Source organism: Panicum virgatum, chromosome 7K (assembly GCF_016808335.1).
Source record: "Panicum virgatum strain AP13 chromosome 7K, P.virgatum_v5, whole genome shotgun sequence".
Taxonomy (NCBI): Eukaryota; Viridiplantae; Streptophyta; class Magnoliopsida; order Poales; family Poaceae; genus Panicum; species Panicum virgatum.
Window position 1 is genome coordinate 46,002,263 of NC_053142.1, and position 27,977 is coordinate 46,030,239.

Sequence of the window (27,977 nt, forward strand, 5' to 3'; positions counted from 1 at the left end):
CTCCTGCGCGCCCCACTGCGGCACTCTTTCATCCCTCCCTCCCGCTCCCCCTCCGCCGGCCTCCATCATTCCGCCGCCGCCGCCTCCGAGGCGCGACGCGCCCGACGGCAGCAATCCCTAACGACAGGCGGTGACCCGCGGCGCGGCGCGACGGCGGCGTGGGATTGCTGGCCGCAGGCTCTGCCCTTCCCCCGCTTTCTTGCCTCGATTTGCTTGCTCGCCTCGCTTTTCTTCTTGCTTCTCGCCGCTGCCTGCCTCTCTCTCTCTCTCTCTCTCTCTCTCTCTCTCTGCCTGCCATTACTTTTCTGCCCATTCACACTGCTCGGTCTCAGAGCGGGGGCCCTGCCGCGTTCACACTAGCTGTCTCCCTGACCCTCGTTTCCGTTTCTTTTTTTCTATTCTTTTTTAGACATAAAAATGGAAATTAACGTTACCAGTGGGCTTCAAGCTGGATTGGACCGGACCGGACCGGACCGGGCCCGGTGCCGCCCACCCACTTGTTTGACCCAGAGCATATAATATAATATATCCTTTTCTAAAATCATATATCAAAACAATGGTTCAGTGCTAATACAACTATGAAGAAACAGCTGTGCACAATATGATGGTCCAGAACAGCAGTAGCTGTTGCAACAGCAAGGGCTGAAGTCTTATTCATTCGAAGAAAAGGAACTCAAATCTTTTCGAAGACAAGAAGGGATGGACATTATAATCTTTTTCTTACATCTACTAGTGCTAGCTTGCGACTGTACCCACCCTGCCGGATGTACAAGCTGGTCACTCGGTAGCTTCTGCAGAGGCACATGGCGCCTTCTGCGGTCTGGACTCTGGAGAAGTTGGGGCTCCATTTCAGTACTTCACAGCGGCCATTGTAATGCTTTTCAAAAATGTTTATAGCCTCAGCTGACAAGTATTCTTCACGGTTTCACCTCAAAATGCCAAGACTGAACCACCGTTCTTTAGACCAAAGGAGGGTAACTGAACCACCGTTCTTGAATGTCGCCCCATGAATTATTGCAAGAGAGCTTCCATCCCGGGAACAGTTAGCTGCTTCAAGTGCAAGATAAATGAAGTTGCTGACGACTTATCACTTCCCGAAAACCAGCTCCTTCAAAGAAGTCAAGGGCGAGCTGTTGCCATAGGCAATGGTATCTCTCCAGAAAGTGAATCCTGGCGAAGCAACAAAAAAGTGATGTGTATGGTCAGAAAGACAATCCGGACAGCGCAACAAACAATTCAGTTCTATATTAATCTATAATGTTGCTCTCTTCACAGAAATTCTGAAACTTTGAAATGTATGTATTCCTCATAAAAATTACCAAAAGTCTGGAAATGCTTCTGATAAAGAAATTAATATTGGGAAAGAAACAAAGTAGATATTGGAAGGAGAGATCACCTAGCCATAGAAAGAGCCCAGATGTTGTTGCAAAGAAAAATTCTCTGCTGATGCTACCAAAGCTGGAATCAGACAATTCAAAGGGTTAACCATCTTTCATGAGCTGTACAAGATAATACATGGAAGCAAGGGCTGTCACAGCTGAGAGATACATACAAGTACATGCATGCCAAGTTACCCCAACCCTGTAGGACAGATGCCCAAATAGAACCTGTGAACCTAGATTAATGAAAATAATTACGATTATGGGCTGATACAGGAATTACAATACAGTAGAAAAAATGACGTTGGTTTGACTATGTCAGAAAATATCAAAACTTTTCTCATGTGATAAAAACAAATTCCAACTTCCACGAAAAATAAGATATTCGATCAGAAATAATTGGGCATCTTATTCTGTTTGTCATGCCCTTTAATGATTAATATAATGAACATGATATAGAAGGAGGTTTTCCGTAAAAAGCTTTATGTACAGAAATAGTAAGTGCAGTGATCTTGTCCTATGACCTCAGCTCATCTACAGAAAGCATTTCATATAGGAGTTAGATACTCATATAGCATAACTTCAGAACTCTATGGCTTCCTAAGTAGCAACAAAAGATAGTTACTAGTCATTGATCCACTGAGATCACCATTAAGCAGGTTTGCCATTTAACATCTATGGTTAATGGTAGGGGAACTATCCCCTCCTGTTCTTTCAAAAAAACATCTGGTTAATGATAGGATGTGAGTCTTTTCATGGTATACTAACTCCTAAAACTTCAGAAGTTATTGATATTTATGTTCGCAGATCAGGAAAGAAAATGTTGTATGCGTTAATCTTTCATACAAAAAGCACCTTCATTTCTAATTTCTCAAGACAGTTGGTCTTAAATCAAAAAAAGGAATAAGGTGAGATGGAATAAAAATACAATACCACATCAAATCACGGATGAATACAGCACGAGGAATCATAAGTCCATTTCCAAGCATTGCAAGCAGCATACTGAAAGCTGACAACCCTTTGATGTTACTTGGGTTGAGGTAATTTGTCCACTGCAGAACCAACCAAACAAGTTGAATGTTAGTGTATCAGCATTTTGTGATCATAAGTTTCCCAGTGCTACAAGTATGAAAGTTTGGATACCATCTGTGCCACTGGCATCCACATGAATAGAAGTGTGGCTGTCCAACCAGACAATGACCCAACAAACTTAATCCCTGCATCAGAAAGCTTGCCCATCCTTGCCTGAAACCAAAAAGGGAAAAGCAATCAAGAGCTAACATAAACTAGGAAGGACATTAACACAGGGCACCATGCATTGTGAATGCAACCTACTTTTAGCCCTAGAATTTTCAGTTCGTTAAAACATCACAAAATAGAAATATAAGGGCATAGATGGAAAAGATAAAGTAGAGGAGACACATCTTGTGTTTTAATCCACACTATTTTTTAGCAGTGCATGCCTTACTGTACAAGTTTCCTTCTGAAGCAACAAGAGCCGCTTATGATGTGGAAAAATCAACCAAACAATTTGAAATACCAAATAAAGAATGATACTACATAAAACTAAATCCAGCTGAACAACCGGGAAATATGAGGTGCAGTACAGTCCATCTATTATGCTGTTTTCATTTCAGCTTCTTCAGTCTTTTTCAATTCCTTTTTCAGTTCTTGTTGCAAAGCTCTGACTAATGGCCAGAGCTACTTGTACATAAACTCTCTTCTCTATAATGAAAAGGCAGGGTGCCTGCCATTGTTCCTCAAAAAATAATTAAATCTAACTGAACAGGGACTAAAACTACCAAAACATCAAATAAGAATAGCATCCTATTATGGAAGTGAACTTCATTTTTTTTAAAACTGCTTAGAACAAAGCCTCTCCTAAACAAGCATGGTCAACTAACTGTAACTGGGTGCCGTTCTATGGTGGAAATGATAAAACGGATGTTCCAATCGCCTCTTGCTCATATAGAAATTAGAGCTGCTCTTTCTAGTTTTCCAGTTTTAAGGCATTCAGGTGGTATGAGACACTGCTTAATGCAAGAGAATAGAATGCGCTGTACCATTGTAACAGCTGCAAGAGCCAACGAACCAGAGATTATGCCAGGCAGTACGCTATTGGGGATGAAGGGAACAAATGTTGACCACATGACCTGCAATTTCAGTTCACCAATCAGAGAAGGCCAGAAGCACAATACACATCAACAGTTCTGTCAGTTTCAACACTGGACAGCAATGCAGAATTAGCTGGATCCATAATATGGCACAGCAAGACAGTCATTGTCACCTGAGGGAGCACGGCAAGGCCACCGACTGTGATGAAATCCTCCCACAGCAACCAGAGGGTTCCAGGCAGCCACCCTAAGTAATTGAGGAAGTTAAGGATGAGCCCTGCAGCCACGACGACTGAAGTGGCGACGAACTGCGGCACCGGCATGGACTCCGCCATGGCAAGCTGCACGAGGACCGCGTAGGTGGAGATAACGCCCAGAGTCTGCACGATGGCAGCCTCCGTCTCCTTCTTCTTGGCGAAATAGGAGAGCAGGGACAGATTCCCGAGCAGACCAGTGAGCATCCCCTGAAGCGCGCAATATGAAATCGATCAAAACGAGCGCCACAGAAATAGAGGAGGCGAAATCCGAGGCCGCGGATCGGGAGGCGTACGAGCCACGGGACGGCGAAGAGGGCGGTCTTGTTGCCGGCGAGGAGGTTGCGGGCGTTGAGGACGATCTGCGGGAGCTGGAGCAGGAGGAAGGGGACGTTGGCCGCGCCGGCGAACTTGGCAGTGACGGAGTCCCACTCCTGGTACTTCTTCGGGTCCTGCGCGGCAACCCATTCCGAGGCAATCGGTCGATCAATCACGCGACATTCCTCGCCGCCAATGCCGGGGGAGAGACGAGGGGAGCGTACCTTGAGGGCCGGCTTGGAGGTGGCGGTCGCGGCAATCGCTGGCGGCCCATCCCGGCGCCGCTGGTGGAGGAGGAGCGCGGGCTGGTGGCGGTACGGCGCCGCGGCGAGGGGTTTAAGGAGCAGCGCGGCGCGCGGCGACGGCGAGGGCGCGAGGGAGGAGCCCGCCGCCGCCGCCGCCGAGGTGGGTGCGCGAGTGCGGGGGAGAGGCGCGGCCGGGCGGAGCGGGAGGCGGAGGCTGGGCAACGGCGAAGGCGACATGGCCGGGTGTCGGAGGGGGGGAATGGTGGGTGGTGGTCTGGTGGATCGGTGGGCGGCGAGACGCTTCACGAGCGAGCGCAGTGAAGTAGCGGTGGATGTGAGGACGGGAGGGGCGCGGGGGGCGCGCCACCTGCGGTGGGGACACGCCCCCCCGCTCGGGGGGGAGGGGGTCACCGTGCCGTTAACGCCTCCCCGTTGTCCTTTTCAAGTGCTCCCCCACGCCTTCCGTGCCTCGCTTCGTGGAACCGGTCGCGGGCCGAGCCGGGTTTGTCGTTCCTGCGCCCGCCCGTTCTGCTTTGCTGGGTTCTGGTTGGCATCAGCTTTTTGGCCCATCTGTATCGTGCCCTGGGCCCCATCGTATGTTGTGTTGGCGTAGGGTAGCGTTTTTTTTATTTTTATATTTTTCAAAATCATTTTTTACATAAATATATTTTCGGTTTCATAATTTACAGTTGTGTACCCCTACCGCCCGGCAACGGGGCGGAATGTACCCCTACCACCCGGCAGCAGGGCGACAGTTGTGTGCCTGCTACCCTGCTCCCGCCATGGGGGAGGCCGCCGCCCAACAGCCGGGGGGCCGGTACCCGCCGCCCGATGGCAGGGCGGTAGGCCAGACAGCCGCCCGACAAGGGGGCGGCAGGCCCCCCTCTATATTAAAGGCTGAGCTCCCCCCTCCCCCTCATTTGCTTCCCACGACATCCAGAGAGGGGGAGGGAGAGAGGAGGGGTGAAGGAGGGAGTTGCAGTGGCGAAGCCCTACCGGATTTTGGATCCGAACCGCATGTAATAAATACTTCTCAACTTTCTTATTCTAAATTTTTTGTATGTTTAATTCTATAATTAGTGTATGCAGCATTAATGATTTATGTAGAATTAGGATTAGTTTTTAGAAAAACCATTTAGGTATTGATTAGTTGTTTAATGTGAGAAATTTTTTAAAAAATGCTCAGAAATTGTAGAAAATGCTAGAAAAGTATATGAAAATTTAGTTAAATTGTAGAAAATGCAGAAAAATTGTAGAAAATGTTAGAAAAATTTATTGTACAAAAATTGTAGGAAATACTAGAAAATGCTAGAAAAGTTTATGAAAATTTCAGATAAATTGTATAAAATGCAGAAAACTTATATTTTTGTGTTAGGTATGGCCGAAGATACGCCAGCTCTACTTGACCGAGTCATAGACTCGTCGCACCGGTCCTTCCTTGCAGTGGTTCAGCGCGTGAAACTTAACGTGCTGCGTCCACGTCCACCAGCGGAGTTGATTCCTGTTGACCCACGTTGGGTGCCCAGATGATATGTCGTCGGATTATGTTTCTGAGAATACGTTTGTTTCATATACGTTTCCTACATAATGTACTTATCTTTGATCGTTCTACTTTTCAGGTAGAGTGAGGTTGGTCTTCTTACTATAGATCGTCTTGCTGAGAGTGGTTTGGCAAAGCTGGACAGGTCCCTACTGACGGCTCTGGTTGATAGATGGAGGTCTGAGACACACACCTTCCACCTGTTGGGTCTTCCTATCAGTGGGGATGCCGTAGGGCCTCACGTTGTCCCGTCTACGTGGTTGGACGATCTAGAAGAGCGTTTTGCAAATATTGACATCGCGATTGATGTAGAGGAGCACCCAAAAGCAACAAGGCATGCCAAGTCATGGATTCTACAGTTCTAGGTACATACCTCGTTTTGTTATGAGTAATGTTAGAGTTATGCTCCATTGCGAACGGCAGAATTGCACGACTAACAGTGAGACGCGCATGTTGGTCGCCGAAGAAGACAATCACCCCGTTCGGCTGGTGGAGGCTGCTCCAGCCCTACAGTGTTTCCTTCTCACACAACTCCAGCTGCAGCCTCCAGCTCCAGCCTGCCGAACGGGGTGAATTACGTTTGGATGCTACTGCGTACCTCGACAGACGACACGACACGATCGAGCGGCTGGGGGACTTCACGTGTGCAACACAACTCCTCTCTCCTCTCTGTCTCTACACTGACTCCACTCCATCGTGCATCCGCTCTTCAGATACCAAGCGCAAGCAGTGCTCGCACAGTCGCATTCGCATCCGATGCAGGGCGGCACCGAAAGCGGAGGTGCTGCACCTACAGGCTACACTGCAGTGGCGCGCTCGATCACTGACAGCAGATGCAACGAAGCCAAAGTTTCCACGGGTCACGGCAACCTCCTCCCTCTGCAGCTCCGCGGTGCTCGAGTGCATAGTCCTGCAGCCGTGCGTCGCTCGAGTGCATTGTGCTGCCGTGATCTGGACCTGGCGCCCAAGGAATCTGCGCACCATGCAAGCCTGCACAGGTTGGTACAGTAGATCGGTAGCTGGGGCCATTAAAGCGGGAGGATGACGACGACGCGTCCCTGCAAATCTCGCAGATTGCTGCTGCTGCAGGCTGCAGCGCGGCTTTGAGAGCCATCCACCAGCCGCATATGCCTTGCTTGGCGCCAGGCCACCGGCATTGTCGGCACCCTCCCGGCCTCCCCTCCCCTCCCCTCCTCTCCCTCGGTCCCTTCCCTCCCTCCCCCATCCTCACTCACGCTCACACGGGATGCCGCTGCTATTTATGCCGCCCCCGGACGCGGTGAAAACGACGAGCGCCAGCCAGCGACCCTCCCTGAGGCCGCGCGCAGCCAGCCGGTGCTTGCTTGCTTTTCTGTCGCCACCCCTTCCGATCCATCCCTGCCCCGTTTCTCTCTTCCCTTCGCGCGCGCCCAGGGCAGGAAGAAGGAGAGGATCCTGTTCCCGTCTCGCGGAATGGCGGCGTCCCGGGCACGGCTGAGCCGTGCGGCGGCGGTGCTGGGCTTCCTCCTGCTGGCGGCGTCAGCCGAGGCCGGTCCGGCGGAAGTGGAGATGGTGTTCCTGAAGAACGCGGTGGCCAAAGGAGCAGGTGCGTGCTCCCTCTTGCCACTCTCTGCATTGCAGCTTCTGTTCCCGGTTGTCCATTGGCTGACCTTGTGATTTGTCATGGCGCAGTGTGCTTGGATGGGAGCCCCCCGGTCTACCACTTCTCGGCCGGCTCTGGCTCTGGCGCCAACAACTGGGTGGTTCACATGGAGGTACGAATGCGATCAAGCTAATGCTCTTCGAGTTTGCGTATTTCTGCCGGATCCGACGTTTTCGGGAGCAATGAATCGACCCAATTTTGTTTCTCTCTTTGAAGGGAGGAGGGTGGTGCAGGAATACTGACGAGTGTGCGGTCCGGAAGGGCAACTTCAGGGGCTCCTCGAAGTTCATGAGGCCGCTCTCGTTTTCAGGGATATTGGGCGGCAGCCAGAAATCCAACCCTGGTATGCAATTCGCCGTTTGCCACTTGCACCTTTCCTCATCAAGAAAAGAATGCAGTGACATTTACATTTGAAAAAAAGGGATAAATGTAGGGATTTGAACATTTTTTACTTACTGAAAGTGTGCTATTAATAATGCTAGCTCTGATGGCCCTTTGAAACTGAAGACAGGTATCAGTGCAGGTTTAGTTTTTTTTTAAAAAGAACTGGAACTCTTGTAGCTAATGTTGCTGTGATATGCTGTAGTACCTATATGATTGAGCGATATCTTGTGATTCGTGCAGATTTCTACAATTGGAATAGAGTGAAGGTCAGATACTGTGATGGTTCATCATTTACTGGTGACGTTGAGGCCGTGGAATCTGTATGTCTTGGACCTGTGGATTGTACGATCAGCTCTGCAGGAAAAGAAAATGATATTAATAACGTGTTTTCAATTTAGGGGAAAAACATCTATTACAGAGGTTTCAGAGTTTGGCGCACCATCATGGATGATCTACTTACTGTGAGAGGGATGAACAAGGCACAAAATGTATGTTCAGTGCTGGCTACTAGCATTCACTTGCATTTAAAAAGAAAAAAAATATGGTTCTGGATGCCCAATATTTAATTCACCCAAGACTAAATTTTCTAGTTATGGGAGTACCTAAAATTGGCATCATGATGTTTTGTTGTTGAATGATTTAAAAGTTCGTTCCAACTATTAGGAACATAAATTGAACCAACACACATGATTTCCATCCTGTTAAATGTTTCCTTACTTCCTGAACAGCTCTTACTGATCCTAGAAAAATGAACCATTGCATCATACATATTACAGGTCCTTCTTTCTGGATGTTCAGCCGGAGGGCTAGCAGCAATACTACACTGTGACAGATTCCATGATCTGTTTCCAGCGACGACAAAGGTCAAGTGCTTTTCTGATGCTGGATATTTTCTTGACGGGTAAGTTCTGCGCTCTTGGTGTCAATTGGCGAACTTTCAGTACAGATCGTGCTATGTAACATGTTATATTTTCTCTTGGTTGTTTAATAACTTATTATGATTTGCACCTACAGAATCAGTCTAACGTATCAATATCTTAACAGATCAACTTTTTCAGTACAATGAGAACATTTTCTGTAATTGCAGGAAGGATATCTCCGGCAACAATTATGCCAGATCAATATATAAGAATGTTGTGACTCTTCATGTACGTCTCTTTCTGATCATAGATTTTTTTCTAATCCAAAAAAAAATCTAACGTTAAGCTTGCAACTACCAATGCTCATAATTAAGTATTTTCCAAAAAGAATTAGTAGAAAGTGAAAGAAATCTTTGTCAATCAGTTATGCAGAGTGATCAAGTAAAAATTTCTTTCATACAAATTTGAAGTCTAATAATCTGTCAATATCTTTCAGGGATCAGCCAAAAATTTACCAGCTTCATGTACCTCAAAGCAACCAGCTGAACTGGTCCGTTTTGTTCCTTTACCTCATCTGGACGAAACATTCCTCTGCAGCATTCAAAACTAACTTTGAAAACAAATGCAGTGTATGTTCCCGCAGTATGTAGTCCCAACATTGCGCACACCACTGTTCATACTTAATGCAGCCTACGATTCATGGCAGGTATTTTCAAATCTTCTAGTACATTGCATACTGTTTAAGATAAACTGTGTCAACCAACAACTTAATGAACAAAACTAACCAGTTTGGGCCTGCATTGCCTACAGATCAAGAACGTCCTAGCACCTAGTCCAGCTGATCCGAAGAAGACCTGGGCCCAATGCAAACTTGATATCAAGAGCTGCTCCCCCAGTCAACTCACAACCTTGCAAAGTTAGTATTTTTGTTTTCAGTTTGCACGCAGCTTCTTGGATTAGTCGTCACGAACCTGCATTCAATTTAGTAACTTTATGTATATCTGATTCGCTTGATTCTTTTGGAACAGATTTCAGGACAGACTTTCTGGCAGCACTTCCTAAACCAGGGCAGTCTCCATCTCTAGGCATGTTCATCGACTCATGCAATGCTCACTGCCAATCTGGGGCCCAAGATACATGGTTGGCCGATGGATCTCCCTTGGTTAATAAGACGGTAAGTCTAATCCTGTGTCAGTTAAGCGTGATACTGAACAGTTTCTCTTGTTTTTTTCTCTCAGATTTCAGACATATGTTAATGTGTAGTACTAGTCGACAAATTCAGAAAAAATGAAACCAGCTCAGATGTAGCTTACTTGTGATGTGTTTCTGTCTCACTGCAGCAAATTGGCAAAGCAGTGGGAGACTGGTACAACGATAGGGAGGTCTCTCAGAAGATCGATTGCCCGTACCCCTGCAATCCAACTTGCAAGAACCGTGAGGATGATTGATTTTTTTTATAAGGAGGACGATGGATAATACATTACTAAAATAGCTAAGTTAATACTGCTGTGTCATGCAAGTGAAACAATAAGGGATCACATCACGCCCATAGTAATAGGTCCAATAGGTGATTCTCTATAGCCGATTTCTTACCCAGTATGGCTTTATGTGATTTTGTGGACGATGAATGTAAACACAGACGAAAGAGTTCATCGATGACCTATTTGTCTCCTCTTCTAATCTAAGGGTAAATAAAGCCGATTTCTTACCCAGTATGGCTTTATGTGATTTTGTGGACGATGAATGTAAACACAGACGAAAGAGTTCATCGATGACCTATTTGTCTCCTCTTCTAATCTAAGGGTAAATAAAGAGAGGGAAAGAGCAATGTAACATACTAGTACAACATTTGGTGTATATTGATGTGCAAAATGTTGACTCTGCGGCTTCACTCCTTGGTAGCACAACGGGTGGGATGCAATTGTAGTGGGTTGAAAACGGTCGGAATCGGTCGGGATAACCCCGTTACCGTTTTCACTTTTACATTTTGATACGAAAGCGATATCGAAAACGAACAAGTCGAACACGAAAGAACTCATGGTATATCGAAAACGAACCAATTCGAACGGATAAGTGTCGAAAGCGAATGATCTACGGAAATGTTAAATGAAAACACCGACCCGTACGATCGTGCCCAGTCATCTAACAAACTCGACATGAGTACATAAAAATATATAGACAAATGACGGTACATGGTTACACACCACAACTCACAACCAGAGGAGGGGTTGGCGACGACCGAGGACGGCGAGGAGGGGCTGGCGACGACCGTACCGAGGACGACCGGACACCGGAGTCGAGGCCTCGGGGGACAGAGCCAGAGAGGCGGCTGGCGATGGCAAGTGGAGGGAGAGGCGGCGGGCGAGGGAGGGAGGCGGGGACATCAAGGCCTAAGGGGTTGGGTTGGAAACTAGTTGGGCTTGAGCTGGAAAAAATGGTATATCCCGAATTAGTGAAAACGAGACATCCCGATCAAATACGGGAAATACGGAAACGATCGGGACACATGCCAAACTGTTTCCGTCCCATTTTCGAATTTGACATCCCGTATTTTGTATTGATTCCGAATTTGTCCAAAAATATGAAAAACGAGCCGTAAAATGTAGAAATTGGGACGGAACAGAACATGATTTATCCCGACCATTTTCAACCCTAGTAGTGAGGCCTTGTTTAGTTCGCGAATTTTTTGGGTTTTTGGTACTGTAGCACTTTTTGTTGTTATTTGAAAATTAATGTTCAATTATACACTAATTAGGCTTAAAAGATTAATTTTATCATTTACAGTTAAACTGTGTAATGAGTTATTTTTTTCAACTGTATTTAATGCTTCATGTATATGTTCGAATATTCGATGTGATGGGTACTGTTGGAAAAAATTTTAGAACTAAACATGCCCTCGAGAACCATTAGGTAGTGGTAGGTCAGCTAGCTAGTTCATTTTTATTTCATTGCCCTACTTTGAAACTCAGATTAGTTCATCTATTATTTTAATACAATAGTGTTAAAAGAAGCCACTACGTTCGTCGAGAGGGTCTAGAAATTCTCATTCTCACGTTAATTTAAAAAAGAGAAAAATTCGCACCGTTGGATTTTATAAAGATCTAACGGTCTATATTATTCTAAGAATTCATATCATATAAAATAAATTCATATCACATAAAAATCCACATTGGATAAAATATTTATATTTTCTATTGTTATTGTTATTGGAGACGAACTCCATTGTTTCAGCGGCATAAAAAACTGTATACTCGGAAAGGTAGTAGCATGCTCCGTTTCCGGCAAGGATAAAGAAAATAAAAAAAGGTCACATCAAGCCAAGTTTCGTTACTCAAGTTCACGGTACAGGACTCTATCATGTTCACGGTACTAGACCTCTATCATGCTTCATTTATAGATAGAATTAAAAAAAAGAAAATACATCACACATATCCGTTTCTATCATGGATACTCTCACGTACATCAAAGCTTTTGCTCGGGTCCAGCACCGGCTCTGTCACATATATTCTCAGGCTCAATATATAAATAGAACGCTAAAACAATTGGTACAATTAACTTTGTCTTGCACAGACAGTTGAATTTACCGAGATCTAATGGTCTATATTATTCTAGAGAGTGCATATCATATAAATAAATCCATATCACAAAAAAAATCCACAATGAATAAATTTTTTGACTCCATTGTTTTAAGAAAGGTCTAACAGTACTAGGACTTTATCATGATTTGCCATCTGTAAGATCCGTAACTGAGTAAATAAATAAAAGGAAGAATAAGCCCATCCAAAACAAATCATGGAACGACATGTTGATATAAAACCAAAAGAACATTTTGTGCTCACTCATCTTCATGCAAACGGCCATTTAGCTAGATGCATTCTGGCATTGCTGCTGCCTATAACATATCATTGACATGAACGAGTGCGAGCAGTGAGCCGGTGGTAGAGCCGCAGAGGACAGTCAGCTTCCATGCTAGAAGTGTTAAAAGAAACCACCACGTTAACTGAGAGCAAAAGTATTACATTAATTATTCTACAAAAGAAACTGACATTCACGTGGAGGAGTGCGAGCAGTGAGCTGGTGGTAGAGCTGGAGAGGATAGTTAGCGTCTAAAAATTATCACAATAATTAATCTAAAAAAGAGAAAGATTTATACTATTGGATTTTTTTAAAAAAACTAACAGTATAGACTAGCCAAAAAGAACATCTGCAATGGCCGAGACCGTTACACCAATGCCTCAACCATTGCGGTAAAAAATGTAACTAACTGCTAGCTCGCTTGGGCGATGATTGACGACATCTTTGTTGGTGAACTGAGGAGGTGAGGACAAGAACATTGGCCACATCCTGCCTGCCCTCGGTGGTGACCAAAACCTTCGTGTTATAGTGCATAATGTGAGATAGATCAGTTCTTGGTCCAGTCTGAAAGAAGCAGTGATTGCTTTGTTAGGAGAGGAGTTGACCACAGCATAGAGGAAGCCAGTAAGGTTGATGTTGAATCTGTCGGCATCTTTAACAAACGAAGGGAGTTCATGAAGATGAATAATTGCATGAAATAGATATAGAGGTGTCAGCACACTTACTTTTTTGCAGTTTGTGCATGCTTAACGAAAGAAGGGAGGAGGGTGCTGGTGCTAGAGAAGGGAAGAATTAGCAGGTCCGGTAACATGAGAAGAAAGAACAATAGTCGCTTTGACAATATAAAATGGGCAAGGTGCGGTTGTGAGTCACAATCAAGCTATATGGCTGCGGATGGGTATGAAAAATATAGGAGTTGATCGAGGGTAGCATCTGATTCTTCTAAAGTCATGGCTAATATATTGGGGATGAGCTATTGGTCTGTGTTTCATAAAAACTTCATCAAAAAATTAAAGATTACACAATATTTAATTGTTGAATCATAATTTGGTGATAAAGAAAGCATAACCGGTAGACATTAAATGTGTCTGGCCGCAACCTCATCAGGCAGTGTGTTTTTTAATTGTTGAATTGGTGAAGATGTGAACCGACTGCACTGTGCCTTTTTTTAAAAAACAACCTTATAACATATATTATAGAAGCAACACTATTACATAAAGGCAATTCAAAGAGGAGCCAATTACAAACTGGGTCCAAATAGCCAGACACACAGAAACACCTCCACACATCACGTAAGCGAGAATCCATAAGAATCTATGGGCAAACTACAAAACACCATCGTCAGCACCGTAAAGCTTGACGTGCAGACAACCAAAGGCACCAATGTCCAAAGGGACTTAGTAATAATGTTTTGAGCTATGGTAGAGAAGCCTCGCCAAGAGGCATTGTTGAAGACCAATACCGGTGACCCAAGGACATAGATGAAAGTGGCGCCAATGGGTGAAAATGTTAAATGCTCAAATTCGGAAGAAGGCCTGCAACAGAACCAACATCATAGACCCATGGGGACCCAGAGAGAAGAAGCTCATGGCTGCTTCAATAGAAAATGCCACGACAAAATCAGCAAATAAGACCGCACAGATTCACTCCTGTGAAGAACAGAAGCAAATCCACAGCACAAGCAATTAGATCTACCATGATTCTAACCAAAACAAAAACTAAAATAAGAAAATCCAGATAGAAACCTAGAAGCAAGAGAAAGGAATAAAAAAAAGAGGAAGGGGAGGAAGAGGAAGAGCTGAGCCATGAGGTGGTGGAAATGGAGGAAGGAGGATGGGATTTTTGGTCAGGCGGAGCAAAAGGAAGAAGCAGAGCGAGAAAACGGACATTTATTCAAGCTCTCCCTGCAACCACCACGGCAAGCCACAATAGCAGGGGAGCGGCGGCGCGGCCGCCGAGTGTCCATACCGGCACGACAAACCACAGATAATATACAATGATACAATAGCAGAAGGAGGCCTGAATCGATGGGATCTCGGCGAGCTATGTTAGAAGGGATGGAAGAGGATAAAGATAGGGAAAGCTTTGCGCATGGGGGTTGCGAGCCTGGACTATGCTATTCAGACAAACATTGGATAATGCATTGACTAAAAATTTTAAGATCCTACAATATCTATGTTCTTTACCCAAATGCTTATTAACACTTCGATCAATATGAACCAACCAATTGATCTATGAGAAAATACTTAGGTTGATTAGATCTTAAAATTAAAAATATATGAATTACAAATAAATCTATTGATCATGGGAATTTAGACCATACAATATTTGACAAATATAGAGCTTGCGGATGAGACCTTCCTTGAGAACAACAAATAAATATAAATAATTTTAAATATTAAAAGGGTCTAGAAATTACTATGTTTGTTGAAAAAAAATAAAAGAACATACAACACTAAATTTTATGATGATTTAATGGTCTTGATTAACATGTGATGTTAAGCCTTGATTTCCCTTGATGTTATAACTTCGATGGGCTAGAAATTTACTTTTACCTGATCTTGTAACAACAAATAAAATTATTTGAACAAATTTATTTTTTAGTTAAAAGTAAAAACACTAAATGTTAATATAAAAGTCTAGATACCCGCGCTATTTACGCCGGCCATCTCGCTAGTTTTAATGACTTTTGGGTTAACCCAATCACCCGCCAAAAGCCAAACTCATCGCCAGGCAAAGCTTACTAAACAAGGAAAGCGTATTTGGCGAAGGCGCTTGTAGAGCCTAGTCGTCAGTGACTCGCTCGCTGGAGCTGCTCGGCCGGGCCCGGCACTCGCAGCAGAAGGGGATGAGGCGATGAGCTGGGAGCTGCCGAGCTGCTGCCACTGCGAGGGGAGTCACCAGGACGCGCCACCGTCCGGCGTCCCATGTCTCCTCCCCGCTGCGCCGTCTCGCTCCCTCTCGCCCCCACCAATGCCTCCGCCACCAGCACCGGCGGCGGCGGCGGCGGCGGAGGAAAGAAGGCGCAGCCGCACCCGACGGCGTCGCAGGTGCGGCGGTTGTGCAAGCAAGGCCACCTCGACCGCGCGCGGCTGCTGCTGCTGGACGCGCTTCCGCGCCCGCCGCCGACGCTGCTCTGCAACGCCGTCCTCATCGCCTACGTGGCCCGCGCGCTCCCGGACCACGCACTGCGCCTCTACGCGCTCCTCAACCACGCCGCGCGCCCCGCGCCGCGCTCCGACCACTACACCTACTCCTGCGCGCTCACCGCCTGCGCGCGCGCCCGCCGCCTCCGCCTCGGGAAATCCGTCCACGCGCACCTCCTCCGCCGCGCGCGCGCACTGCCCGACACCGCGGTGCTCCGGAACTCGCTCCTCAACCTCTACGCCTCCTGCGTGCGGTACCGCGGCGACGGCGGCGTCGACGTCGTCCGCAGGCTGTTCGACGGGATGCCCAAGCGGAACGCCGTCTCGTGGAACACCTTATTCGGCTGGTACGTCAAGACCGGGCGTCCCCAGGAAGCCTTGGAGCTGTTCGCGCGCATGCTGGAGGATGGCGTCAGGCCCACGCCGGTCAGCTTCGTCAATGTTTTCCCCGCAGCGGCCAGCGATGATCCCAGTTGGTCGTTTGCTCTTTACGGCCTGCTTCTGAAGCATGGGTTGGAATATCTCAACGATCTGTTCGTTGTCAGTTCGGCTATCGTGATGTTTTCTGAGCTCGGGGATGTGCAATCAGCTTGGAGGGTATTTGAGCACACTGCCAAGAAGAACACTGAGGTTTGGAACACGATGATCACTGGATATGTGCAGAATGGGAAGTTTACAGAAGCCATGGATCTCTTTATCCGGTTACTAGGGTCTAAAGAGGTTCCACTGGATGTTGTGACCTTCTTGTCAGCTCTCACTGCGGCATCACAGTCCCAGGATGGCAGGCTAAGTCAGCAGCTGCATGGTTACTTGATCAAAGGAATGCATGGCGCATTGCCTGTGATACTTGGTAATGCACTCGTTGTGATGTACTCGAGATGTGGCAATGTCCAAACTGCCTTTGAACTTTTTGACCGCTTAACAGAGAAGGACGTAGTTTCTTGGAACACCATGGTAACTGCTTTTGTGCAGAACGATTTTGACTTGGAAGGCCTGTTTCTTGTGTATGAGATGCAAAAATCAGGTTTTGCTGCTGATTCAGTGACATTGACTGCAGTTTTATCTGCTGCGTCAAATACAGGAGACCTTCAGATCGGCAAACAAGCCCATGGTTATCTCATAAGGCATGGCATTGAGGGCGAGGGCTTGGAGAGCTATCTGATAGACATGTATGCCAAGTCCGGTCGCATAGAAATAGCTCAGAAAGTGTTTGATGGCTATGGTGATTTCAAAAGAGATGAAGTCACTTGGAATGCCATGATAGCAGGGTACACACAAAGTGGGCAGCCTGAACAAGCGATCTTGGCATTCCGGGCAATGCTTGAGGCAGGCCTTGAACCTAATTCAGTGACACTTGCCTCGGTGCTCCCTGCATGTGATCCTCTTGGAGGCGGTGTCAGTGGAGGGAAGCAGATCCATTGTTTTGCTGTGCGCCGGTGTTTGGACTCCAATGTCTTTGTAGGTACAGCTCTTGTTGACATGTACTCCAAGTGTGGTGAGATTTCCACTGCAGAACATATCTTTGCTAGCATGACTGAGAAGAGCACTGTCTCCTATACAACAATGATTTCTGGTCTTGGTCAGCATGGTTTTGGCGAAAGAGCAGTGTCCCTTTTCTACTCAATGCGAGAGAAGGGGTTAAAACCTGATGCTGTGACTTTCTTGGCAGTGATTTCAGCATGTAATTACTCTGGGCTCGTTGAGGAAGGACTTGTTCTGTACAGGTCAATGGAAGCATTTGGGGTTGCACCTACTCCTCAGCATCATTGCTGTGTTGTAGATTTGTTAGCTAAAGCAGGCAGAGTGGACGAAGCTTATGAGTTTGTGGAGGGGTTAGGGGAGGAGGGCAACTTCATGTCCATTTGGGGATCACTGCTTGCATCCTGCAAAGCGCAGGGCAAGCAGGAGCTGGCAAATTTGGTGACAGAGAGACTGCTCCGTGTTGAGAAGAAGTATGGTCATGCTGGCTACAATGTTCTGCTGTCACACATTTTTGCTGCTGAGGGTAACTGGAGTAGTGCTGATAGCCTGAGGAAGGAGATGAGGTTGAGAAAACTAGCAGGTTCTAGTTGGATTAAAGTTCAGGACGCAACATTGCAAAGTTACCCCAAAAATGACCATGTATACTCGATGCTGCATGGGGTTGATTATGATAGGGATGAAATCATCTAAAAGTTTCAGTACCTGTGGGCTGTGGCAGTGGTGCGCTTTCTGATCTGATGCTTGGTCATGTTCTGTGACGTGATGAGCACTCAGGTTATGTGCAGCATCAACATGTTGGCCAAATTGATGCATTTGGGGGTATTTGAATATGCCCCTCGCATATGAACTCCCAGACCACGGCTGAACGGTGAAAATGCCCTGGATGCAGCCATGCTGGAAGGATATGTAAGTTGGATGCGGCCGTGTTGCAAGCCACGGTGACGCAAGTCAGCTGCCAGTGGTTGCGGACTACTTAGTACTCATGCAATGAGCAGCAAGGTAGTGTTGCTCGTCGTTCATATGGATTTTTGTCCCAGACACCTGACGTATGGTGAGGTGTATAGCAATTTGTTCATATCTAAAGATGGGCACAGAAAGAGTTCCTGTAACTACTCAAATGAAGATGAAAATCGCCAGTTTTTTTTCTGCTGGGTGGTTGCATCTCCGTGCGTGCATCTATTAGACTTGAACACCACATTTCTCTTTCAAAGGTCAATACCGTTAAGTTCCTCATCCAGAAAAGTTTCCTGATGATGAGACTAAGGAACCAAATAATGAAACTCGATTAACACAAAAAAAAGTTTCCTGATAGTCAAACACGAATTCCATTAAGTTCAACAGTAACATAAACAATATTCATATAAATTATTTTTTGTCATTAGAACATATCAGGCAATACATACAACTCAACCTCAAGATGAGCCTACTACAAGGTCCCCACGTTACAAGCCAGTGTTTCGCTGCATGAATTCTCTATCTGTTGGGTCTTAAACACCTACTGCTTTACATGGCTTCAATATGTGGGCAAGCTTACCGTTATGATTGTGTCAAAAAGTCAGACAACATTCACCAGTAGTTGTAGCAGCAAGTAGGTTTATATCTGTTGAGCACTTTCCAGATTAACATCTCTTGCTATGAGAATCACAAAATTGCTTGTATTCACAGTCACAAGGACCCATCCTCACCTGTAATTGACACCCAGAAGGCCATAATATACCAAATGAGTAGCCAGAAGGAGCATTTTGGCACTTATATGAGTAAAAAGCTAGAAGGCTGGTGGCAAACCCAAAATCCAATAATGAAGAAACTGGATAGCATGCCACACTATTCGTAAATTGTTCAGCTATCAAGGGTGCTGTGAAATGAGCAAAGCAGGGCAAACCTTACGAAAAGTAAAAGAAACCCGCTTTGAATTCCTTTTGATGACACGGCCACCCAGATCATCGATCTAAAAGAAAACAGGGCACAAACATTAGTTTACTCTGCAGCATGATTATTTAACAGTTGGAATTAGCGCACTGTGAAAATATAGAGCAGAAGCAAAACAATGCAAAGGGAACGTTACATACTTTATGATGCGGTATATAGTGATGCCAAGCATATCGGCCTTCTCCTGACATCAGCAACATAGATCGAGGAGGTAGGAAAATTGCTTTCCTTATGCACTCTGGCTCTTGACTGGTATGTTCATCAGCTCCATTGACCATGCTTGGAGCACGCCAACTGCCTCTAGGATATTTCCTGAACTCCATGATGCAAGGTCCAGCCAAAGAAAGGCTAAAAATCATTTCCTCAAATGCTGAGTGTGTATCTATATGTGGAGACAAACCTACACCACAAGGATACTCGTTTACCTGTAAACATATGAACAATTTAATGCATTATTTTATTTCAAAACTTAATTTTGCTACCAATAGAAAGCTAAGGGGTCAAAACTAAATTACATCATGGAGCAAGGCAAGAATAATAATTCTATAGGCCACCTTCAGCAAAGGAAACAATAGAGAGAACAGTAGGCATAAAGACACTTACTGTTAATTGATCAACCAATCTGGTAGTACATTTCTTCAAACCAGGAAAGGAAGCGATCTTCTCAAGGACTATTGAAATAAAATCCGGTAATTCACCCAAGAATTGCTTCGAATCAACATTCCTTGTCTGTAGATATCAAGACTATTTTTCAGCATAAAATTTAGGTTGTCTTTACTCTTTAGCTGCAGATATAATGATTAAAGGAAATTGTGCGGTAGAAGATACAAGTTACTAAAGTTTGTTTATACTACACAAACCTTTGTCAACTGTTATCTATGTACCGCAGAAGTGAAATCAAGCTACATTTTATTAAACAGTGAAACTTTAGGACTTGGTTAGGTCCAAGACTGGTGAAAATAAGGAAACAGTATTGAGGATCATAAACTCAACACCAATGCTACACAGCACAAAAACTACAAGATAATGCATCTCACACTTTTATAACCTTTTTGCTTCCTGGCAGCATAAATGAAGAAAGACAATCTCTTAATAAAATAAACATCAGGCACTTCTGGTCTTGAGTAGTCCCATTGAATTATTGATGTAAGAAGAACACAAGATAATCAAATGGAGCAGAAAATTTGCATCATCCTGAGTCACTTACAAGATCAAACTTACTTCATACAGAAACTCATAACCGTAATGCTGAACTCTCCTCTTTGCCAGACTTTTCCACGGCCTGCTGTCCACAGCTGCAAGTAGCTCCTGCATAAGAAGCAAAAGATATAGTACCACACAGCACAGAGATAGAAGGGCTAGCAGACCCTCAAACTTCGAAAACAAACAGGGACGGCTCATAATTGGCTGACCTGTTCCTCAGGGGCAGCCACGAACTCCTCAACCATGTAAATCCCGGGGATCCCGAGCTCCGATGCCGCGAGAGCCACCGGCAGCGAGCCTCCAGGGAGAGTCTTCGGCTTCACGGGCACCGAGTACCTTATGTGCAGCACGCGCCCCGCAAGGGCATCGCAGGGACGCCCGTGGAGCGCGGCAATCGCGGCCTCCGCGGCGGCGGGCTCGTGGAAACGGACGATGACGCGGGCGCCGCTGTTGTCGGCGGCCTGGACCCCAGCGACCTCCCCGAAGGCACCGAACGCCGCGCGGACGTCGGCGTCGGTCACCCCGACCGCGGGTCCGCAGTTGGCCACGTACAGGACGGCGCTAGGAGGCGGAGGAGCGGCGTCATCGGCGAGCGGGCGCGGGCGTGTGTACCCGGACTTCGCCGCCATCTCCAAACTTGCGGCGAGGGGACGCACGAGTAGAATATCGCGGGACGAACTGCGCGTACCGCCGCCGGACTTCGAGGGGCCACACGGGGATCGCGGGACCAACTGCGGCAATCGCTGGCCGCCGCCGGGAAAGGGGTGAAGCGAGTCGGCTGTGAATCGTTGTGCTGCCTGGCGGCGCTCCCTGGCTGCTGGGCTTTGTGGGCTCGTGCCAGGTTTGCGGGCCTGTCCCTCCTTACAGTTTGAACCCCATTTAACCCAGGGATATCGTGTCCAAAAAAAAAAGGACGTCGTTTCACTAAGACGATGACAATACAGGCATACAACAATCAGAACGCTCAAAGAATGCTGTAATCACCGATCATATATTGTATATATGGAGTCTTGTCTTAGCAAAGGGGACCAAATGGAGGAATGAAAGGCAACAACATCCGGAAACAACCAACAACAGCTTGAAACATCGCAACTCCAATCTCGCAAGTACAAATAATTTATGCCTGCAATGAATCAATGCCACTCCTCCGGTCCGCTCTAAAAGATGCTCCCATAATCCTTTCTTGCATGAGATGACGGCAGTCCGCTTGCTGTAAATGAGTGCCCTCCTGTTCCTCCTGCAGATTCAATGTCACTGTTAATGTTCTTGAAGGAAATACTTCTCTACTCGCTTAAGAGAACGAAGTGGATACATTACCCCAGGGCACTCCATCACCCATGCCATAAGTACTAGACCACACATGCTGCCCACTGTGATGGCTCCCAGTCGGCCGCATAGGACCAGAAGTTGCCTGGTTGTATCGGTACTGAAGAATTGGCTGTCCAGGACGAAGACGCAGATTTTGCTGAAGATAACTTGAAGGATTGTAACCACTATAGTTGATGGGAACACTAGAATGAGAACTCCCTCCTTGATAAGAGGCATGAAATAATTGATCTCCTCTGTAAACAAAAAGGTAGCACAAATTGGCAGTCTGTAAGAAAGAAAAGAAAATACAGAGGCAAGCTCATAATTTTCTGACTGGTGAGGAAAACAAGGGGTACGCATTAGTTAGGTAGCAATACCTTTGGTTTGTTGGTACAGGGTTAGATGTCGCAAAGACATGGCCTTGGAAATTTGCTGATCTGATAGATCCACTCGCTTGACGAGTTGCATCTCCAAGGTGGAGACTGCTACTTAGATCAGCTGACAATGAATTATCTTCTTGCAATAGTGACTCGTCACTACGAAATGGAGCAGTGGATATATTAATATTATGTTTTGCAAATTTACAAGAATCAACTTGAGTATGCTTTTCCGTACCTATAATTAGGGTCCCAATCGGCAGGATCAAGTGCTGATGGAGCTGATGTATTTGGTGAGAAGTCAAATGAGTGCGAAGGAGCCTGTGAATGGAGAGCCTGCGATTGCCCATGATGACTAGACGAGGCCTCCAAGGAAAAACCACTTCTTGAACTTATTTGTGGTCTCCAACTAGAATGACCAGAACTAGGTCCTGCATTCTGAGAGTGGCCTGGATGTCCTCGAACATAACCATCAGAATGACTAAAACCAACACCATCTCCATAACGCCCTTGTCCATGCTGAGATACATAATCATGTGGCGGCATTGGCACGTTCCTCCTCATGTTATATGGGCCTGCCACTGCAGCTTTTCCCAATGGAGAACCATGAATGCCTCCACTTGCAGGAGAACCAGAACCATGCTTCCCAGCAGAATTAACTGGGATTTGCATCTGATAGTTTGGTGGGGTAAACTGTGATGGACTGGCTCCAAGAGACATTGGCCCTAGACTGCCAGGGCTTAATCTAATACCTCTATCATGTGGGAGACGAGGTCTTAGTCTAACATCTGGACTAGTGCCAATTTGAGTAAATCCAGAAGAACCTAAGGGTGAGTAATACATATTGCTCGTATTAACATCACCAATGCTTCCATAGCTGTTAGCAAAACCAGCATTACCAGTATAGCTACCATGGCTACCGAAGCTTCCATAACTACTCCCATAAGAAAAGGGCATCTTTGGAGGATAGGCACTATTAAGAGGTACGCATCTGTTCACACTTCCAACCTAGAAAAGTTTCAAATATAGGGCATACTGGTTTAGGAGAGACTACACATAATTATTATTTCTAAAGCTCAACTCAAAAGCAGGAAAAGGGAGAATGAAATACAGCTCAACTCAGAAGCAGGAAAAGGGAGAATGAAATAAAGCTCAACTCATAAGCACGAAAAGGGAGAATAGCTGTCACCTGCGGGGAAAGACCTGAATGTAGCCAGTGGCCGCCTCCAGGATTGTGATCAATTGCTGCAGCACGAGCAACAGGCTAAAATACAAATGAAAGACACAAAATATTAGGGACAGGAACTGGAGATTCTGTATGGATGAACATGTATGAAAAGAAAATAGTTTTTCAGATAATATTTTTATATTGCACTGGGCCCGCCATGCAGGCCAAATAATCATGTGCATAATTATAGATAAAATGCTGAAAATTTTGATTTGTTTCTTAATAGTACACGAATGTGATTAATAGGAACTTCAAATAAGGGGTACTGATCAACCTTGATGGGAGAAAGCACAATTTCTTCATCAGAAAGTAGTTTCAAGAAACAGTGCCTATACTTCCTATTATTAATTAATTACCAGGTTTCCAAGACAGAACTTTTTGTAAAAAAATAAACATGAAAATAGGGCCATACTCACAATTCTTGCAGTCTCAGGTACAGGCTCATATGGACCGGTGAACGGTTCGCCTGTTATGAAAGGATGAAATAGAGCCTGAAATAAGTTACAGCAACAATCAAGTTAATTCCAGATGACACAAAAAAGTTATTCCAGATATGAATTACTTCATAAAGAAAAACTTGTGATTGTGTAGAAAGTGTAATGCGTGCAAAATCAATATAAATTTATGATACCACTAGGTCAATAGGATAAATCGTCTTAACAAGCCCTGACATGAGAATGTACATATTAGGATAGAAATGGAATTACGCCAGTAGCAGTAGCCATACCTGCACCGGTGACCATCGCTTATTTGGATCAAATTCAAGAAGCCCCTTCAAGAAATCAACTAATGCCAAACGATCTGTTTCTTCTGTCTCTGAATCAAAATGCAAGACCTGAGAACATGATATCAAACTTGCAAGCTTTACTGTAAGAACTCTCATTTGCATATTCAGGAGACCAGCTCAAAAATGTCAAGCATGAATTAAAGCATTTTTTCTAACTATACTATATACAAATGAAAGACATGAAAGCAAAAACAATGCTTTTAACACTGGGAGGAAGTATAAAACTTAAGAAGACACCAACACCATGTTCACTAAATAATAGAAGAAACAAGAATACAGAAAAGCACTAAAATTACAGTGATCTGACTGAAACTAACAAAGAGTAAACATGCTATGCCAAAGCAAGGGGCCAAATGACATTTAGAGACTGGAAAGAAATAAACAAACCTGTCAGTTCTGACTTGTTCCAAGGGTAGCTATATATGAGTCTGTCAAGCTTTAGGCGTGGGAAGTACCACTTCCCTACCTTTGGCCTCTTGGATTCTCTCTGTATTTGTACAGACAGTAAGGCAGTGCAGAATGACCAAATATAAAATAAAAAGATCCCGGGCTACTTGGGTGAAATCAAGAGAAACTTACTGCTTCATGCTCTTCTTCACTTAAAAATCTGTATGCACTAGGAATACCATCAGGTGCTTCACTGCCAGGAAAAATACTTCCCACATGTTTAAAAAATCTTCCAGTGTTTTTAGCTTCCCTTAACAGGTCATCTGGTGGTTGCCCTCTATAAATATGCCGGCAGGTGAGTTAAATTCTTAGATGAATAATGGAGTTAAATAATGACATTTGCCTACATGAGATTGAATAAAACTTCAGCATGCAGCCATTTTGCTCACAGAATGCAGAGTTAGGAGAGAAAATTAGGTAAAGAAACTTGCCCAAGAATTGTCATCATTCGCTGAAGCACGTCATATTCTGATGCTCCAGGAAATAATGGCAAACCTATAAATAGTTCAGCAACTATGCAACCGAAAGACCACATGTCAATCGCAGTTGTATATCTGTTAAGTGTTAAGGTTCAGCCAAACTACTTGAAGTGAACCTAAGAACATGCCTTAAAGGAAGAAGCATTTCATTGAAAAATACATATTAATAATTAACAAAAACCATCAAGAAGAAGCTTAAAGTGAATGAAATGAAACAACTTCCCATATGCTATATAGGATACGGATAGCCAAGGAGAACCTCCGGTGACCTGTAATAGCGGCTCTAGAAAAATGGAAGAAAATAACCAATGTCTTATTTTTCAATCAACAAACTTTACTTAAATAAGAAATTAAGAAATGGTGTCTCAGAAGTTCCAAAAATTTCACCTGGATGTATGAGTAAACCGTTTTACCCTCCAGGCATGCTGATCCAAAATCAATAACTTTCACTGCTGCAGCTGTTGCGACACTGTAAATTCATCTCACAATGTCAAGCTAAACATTATTTAAAACAGTGGGCCAAAACTTAATAATGGAAAATCCAATGCTACCTCACCTGGGAGCCAAGAGGATATTTTCTGGTTTCAGATCACAATGAATTATGCCAGCATCTCGCATCACAACCATGGCATCCAATATCTAAAAGCAAACACAAGTCGGTAACAACGAATACTAGATTGGAATTCATACAATGAACCAACAGATATATCACCTGCTTTGAGAAGGCCCGCACATATTTCACTTTCAGACCTCTTAACTGGTTTCTTTTCAGTAGTTCATACCTGAAATGGGAGTTTATAGTCAGTTCAAGCAAAAATTAATTAATGGACAGAGCAATTGGGCAAAAACTTTTTGGAAATCAGCTTACAGGTTTTGCCCAAGCATTTCAAAGGCTATACACAGGTGATTTTGAAATGAGAGATAATCAAGCATACGGACAATGTTATGCTTATCGTCAGGATCAAATTTCTGGTTTAACTGCGAATACATCCACAATTGATTAAATGGTGAGTCACCACAATACTGGGTGAATGAAGTTTCAATGGGCTATCATACCGTTCTTAACAGTGAAACTTCCATGATAGCTTGATGGTAAAACGCAGGCTGGTTTTTTATCACCTTCACAGCAACATAGTCATTAGTTTCTGTGTCCCAGCATTTGACAACTTGACCAAATGTTCCCTGGCCAAGCATTTCCTTGACTATAAACCTGAGTGCCAAAATAACAAGGTACATTTCAATACAATGAAATAAGCAAATATGGAACATTGAATACCAAGTTGTAGAAGAGTAACCTTCGGTTTGACATCTTATTAACCAATTCTAGGTTGACATACAATATGAGGTCCCAATTTGCATTGTCAAGTCCATCATTATGGGCTGGGATGGAAGGACTGGTGAGAAAGCGTTTCGGGTTGTTCTCATCTGAGTACTTAAAATTAGGATCACACTGTTGATACGTCTGAATGATGCCTGCTGTTAATCTTGCAACAAACTGCATGTATAAAGAGTCAGCCAAATCCAGAACATCAAAGGTTCAATGGGTATCATACAGAAAGAGGAGCGGCAACGAGAGAGCAGAAAATCATTGTACACATAATAAGGAAGAAAACTCATCAAACAGGAACCCATAAATTTGTTTCGTGGAGTATGATATTGGATTGGTCTCCCTCAAATGCTCATCAAATTAGAACTACCCAAAACATTCCTGAGCTAAACTAGCAAGGGAATATGCTAAAGCAACTAGAGAGGCAGGTACTATGTCTCAAAGCATTCTCAGTTTCTTACTAGATACACCAGTTAGAGCTACCTAAGCATTGAAATTCTTTTGCTCTCAACAGCACCAACAAACCAGAAAACACTACCGTCTTCCATGAAATTCTCAATCTAAAGTCTAAACCAGCTGTCTCCTTTAGTAGACGAGGAAATGGAATGCTATGCAAAAGGCAACCAGGCAAGCAACAAGCAGACCAGAAACAATTTCGAAGTACCAACAATCAGAGGACCAAAGCCTACAGTTAACAGCTGGCCACCAGAAGCACGAGGAAGAAGGAATTCAGCTACTCTAGTACTCTACTTGCTCGCAATTCCCATGAATTCGATAGACGAAGCAACAGACCAAGGGGGGAGGAGACCAAGCCATACCGGTTTCCGCCTGACGCCGTGAAGGCTGCTGACGCGGGAAGCAGCCCCATTGCCCGAGGCCGACGGGGCCGCCTCCGGCGGCCGCCCAGAAGCGGTGGCCGCCGGAAAACGGCGGAACGCCGTGGCCTCGCCGGGCACCCACGGCGGCGCCGCGTCCTCCTGCCTGCCTCCACTCTCCTCCATAAACCGACCAGCTACTCCGCAGCTCTCACTGACGCTCGGGGAGATCTCCGGCCCGCCGCGCAGTGCCCCGCCCACCCCCACCTCCGACTCCACCTCCAATCGCCACGATCACAGCTTCCGCGGGAGCAGCCAAGCAGCCGCCGGAGGAATCCAGCTCCATCCTATGCTGCTGCTGCGGCGGCGGCGGCCATCTCAATGCTCCCCGATCCAACTCCTCCCCTCTTCTCCGGTGGGGGCGATGGGTCAAACGGAATTGGGGGCGAGCACGGACGGGGCGTCCAAGCCGGCGGGGCGGATAACGACTACAGGTTGGACTGGGACTGGACGCCGGATTCGGGATCCCCTCTTGCAGGATTAGGGATTTGGGATTGGGGCCGGACCGGAGGGAGGAACGCGGCGCTGGGGAGGGGGCGAGCGAATCAGCCACAATCGCCACAATCGCACAGGCCAATCCAATCCCCTCTCCTCGATTTCTTCGGTTTCTTCCTTGCTCGCCTCTCTCTCCGCCCGTATTTTCTCCCCCTCTTTCCTTGTGGGAAAGATATACTTCCGGGCTTAATTAGCTGTGGATCGGATTGTTAAATGATTAACGAGGTGATAAGCGCCTAAAATACCTGGGAAACGCCTTATTTTATTCCTGCTGACCGCGCCGTTCTCTCGCCTCGCCTGTGC

General features: G+C 45.4%; 5 protein-coding genes across 5 annotated transcripts; 2 read left to right on the plus strand and 3 right to left on the minus strand.

Annotated features, from left to right (window-relative positions):
* Window positions 1–516: 516 nt before the first annotated feature.
* Window positions 517–4,695, minus strand: LOC120641667 (maltose excess protein 1-like, chloroplastic). The gene is made up of 9 exons (XM_039917864.1): window positions 4,290–4,695; window positions 4,044–4,199; window positions 3,667–3,957; window positions 3,443–3,532; window positions 2,523–2,624; window positions 2,313–2,431; window positions 1,553–1,615; window positions 1,397–1,458; window positions 517–1,170 (listed from the first exon to the last, which is right to left on the minus strand). The coding sequence occupies exons 1-9, from the start codon at window positions 4,545–4,547 to the stop codon at window positions 1,088–1,090; spliced, it is 1,224 nt and encodes a 407-aa protein (XP_039773798.1). The 5' UTR covers window positions 4,548–4,695; the 3' UTR covers window positions 517–1,087.
* Window positions 4,696–7,021: 2,326 nt separating this feature from the next.
* LOC120641668 (pectin acetylesterase 7-like) lies at window positions 7,022–10,444 on the plus strand. Its single transcript, XM_039917865.1, has 12 exons — window positions 7,022–7,435; window positions 7,522–7,604; window positions 7,709–7,835; window positions 8,117–8,196; window positions 8,275–8,364; window positions 8,653–8,777; window positions 8,964–9,024; window positions 9,233–9,286; window positions 9,365–9,442; window positions 9,547–9,652; window positions 9,765–9,910; window positions 10,077–10,444. The coding sequence occupies exons 1-12, from the start codon at window positions 7,303–7,305 to the stop codon at window positions 10,182–10,184; spliced, it is 1,191 nt and encodes a 396-aa protein (XP_039773799.1). The 5' UTR covers window positions 7,022–7,302; the 3' UTR covers window positions 10,185–10,444.
* A 4,930-nt stretch (window positions 10,445–15,374) lies between these two features.
* On the plus strand, window positions 15,375–18,380 carry LOC120641673 (pentatricopeptide repeat-containing protein At3g22150, chloroplastic-like). The gene has a single exon (XM_039917872.1). It carries the CDS (start codon window positions 15,519–15,521, stop codon window positions 17,907–17,909), a length of 2,391 nt encoding a protein of 796 aa, XP_039773806.1. The 5' UTR covers window positions 15,375–15,518; the 3' UTR covers window positions 17,910–18,380.
* Window positions 18,381–18,525: 145 nt separating this feature from the next.
* LOC120641675 (alkylated DNA repair protein ALKBH8 homolog) lies at window positions 18,526–21,179 on the minus strand. The gene is made up of 6 exons (XM_039917874.1): window positions 20,561–21,179; window positions 20,370–20,456; window positions 19,752–19,877; window positions 19,289–19,573; window positions 19,102–19,167; window positions 18,526–18,904 (listed from the first exon to the last, which is right to left on the minus strand). The coding sequence occupies exons 1-6, from the start codon at window positions 20,978–20,980 to the stop codon at window positions 18,839–18,841; spliced, it is 1,050 nt and encodes a 349-aa protein (XP_039773808.1). The 5' UTR covers window positions 20,981–21,179; the 3' UTR covers window positions 18,526–18,838.
* A 142-nt stretch (window positions 21,180–21,321) lies between these two features.
* LOC120641674 (dual specificity protein kinase YAK1 homolog) lies at window positions 21,322–27,906 on the minus strand. Its single transcript, XM_039917873.1, has 18 exons — window positions 27,123–27,906; window positions 26,273–26,472; window positions 26,034–26,187; window positions 25,846–25,955; window positions 25,690–25,759; window positions 25,534–25,616; window positions 25,365–25,446; window positions 25,220–25,260; window positions 24,930–25,052; window positions 24,631–24,775; window positions 24,439–24,538; window positions 23,992–24,080; window positions 23,681–23,755; window positions 23,226–23,300; window positions 22,275–23,044; window positions 22,037–22,195; window positions 21,669–21,913; window positions 21,322–21,588 (listed from the first exon to the last, which is right to left on the minus strand). Exons 1-18 carry the CDS (start codon window positions 27,303–27,305, stop codon window positions 21,509–21,511), a joined length of 2,784 nt encoding a protein of 927 aa, XP_039773807.1. The 5' UTR covers window positions 27,306–27,906; the 3' UTR covers window positions 21,322–21,508.
* Between the last annotated feature and the right edge of the window lie 71 nt (window positions 27,907–27,977).

Bases quoted from the DNA above. Each gene is read 5' to 3' on its own strand.
- LOC120641667 (XM_039917864.1), bottom strand. From the start codon at position 4,547: ATGTCGCCTTCGCCGTTGCCCAGCCTCCGCCTCCCGCTCCGCCCGGCC. The intron at 2,625-3,442 runs GTACAGCGCATT...TTTTGGTTTCAG, and splicing joins CTCTTGCAGCTGTTACAATG to GCAAGGATGGGCAAGCTTTC. The intron at 1,171-1,396 runs GTGATCTCTCCT...TTGCTTCGCCAG, and splicing joins TGGGCTCTTTCTATGGCTAG to GATTCACTTTCTGGAGAGAT.
- LOC120641668 (XM_039917865.1), top strand. From the start codon at position 7,303: ATGGCGGCGTCCCGGGCACGGCTGAGCCGTGCGGCGGCGGTGCTGGGC. The intron at 7,836-8,116 runs GTATGCAATTCG...TGATTCGTGCAG, and splicing joins CAGCCAGAAATCCAACCCTG to ATTTCTACAATTGGAATAGA. The intron at 9,911-10,076 runs GTAAGTCTAATC...GTCTCACTGCAG, and splicing joins CTCCCTTGGTTAATAAGACG to CAAATTGGCAAAGCAGTGGG.
- LOC120641673 (XM_039917872.1), top strand. From the start codon at position 15,519: ATGTCTCCTCCCCGCTGCGCCGTCTCGCTCCCTCTCGCCCCCACCAAT.
- LOC120641675 (XM_039917874.1), bottom strand. From the start codon at position 20,980: ATGGCGGCGAAGTCCGGGTACACACGCCCGCGCCCGCTCGCCGATGAC. The intron at 19,168-19,288 runs GTATGTAACGTT...GTTTTCTTTTAG, and splicing joins ACTATATACCGCATCATAAA to ATCGATGATCTGGGTGGCCG. The intron at 18,905-19,101 runs GTTTGCCCTGCT...TGTCAATTACAG, and splicing joins TTTCTTTTACTTTTCGTAAG to GTGAGGATGGGTCCTTGTGA.
- LOC120641674 (XM_039917873.1), bottom strand. From the start codon at position 27,305: ATGGAGGAGAGTGGAGGCAGGCAGGAGGACGCGGCGCCGCCGTGGGTG. The intron at 25,261-25,364 runs GTGAAATTTTTG...CCATTTTTCTAG, and splicing joins CGGTTTACTCATACATCCAG to AGCCGCTATTACAGGTCACC. The intron at 24,776-24,929 runs GCAAGTTTCTTT...GCATATTTATAG, and splicing joins CGAATGATGACAATTCTTGG to AGGGCAACCACCAGATGACC.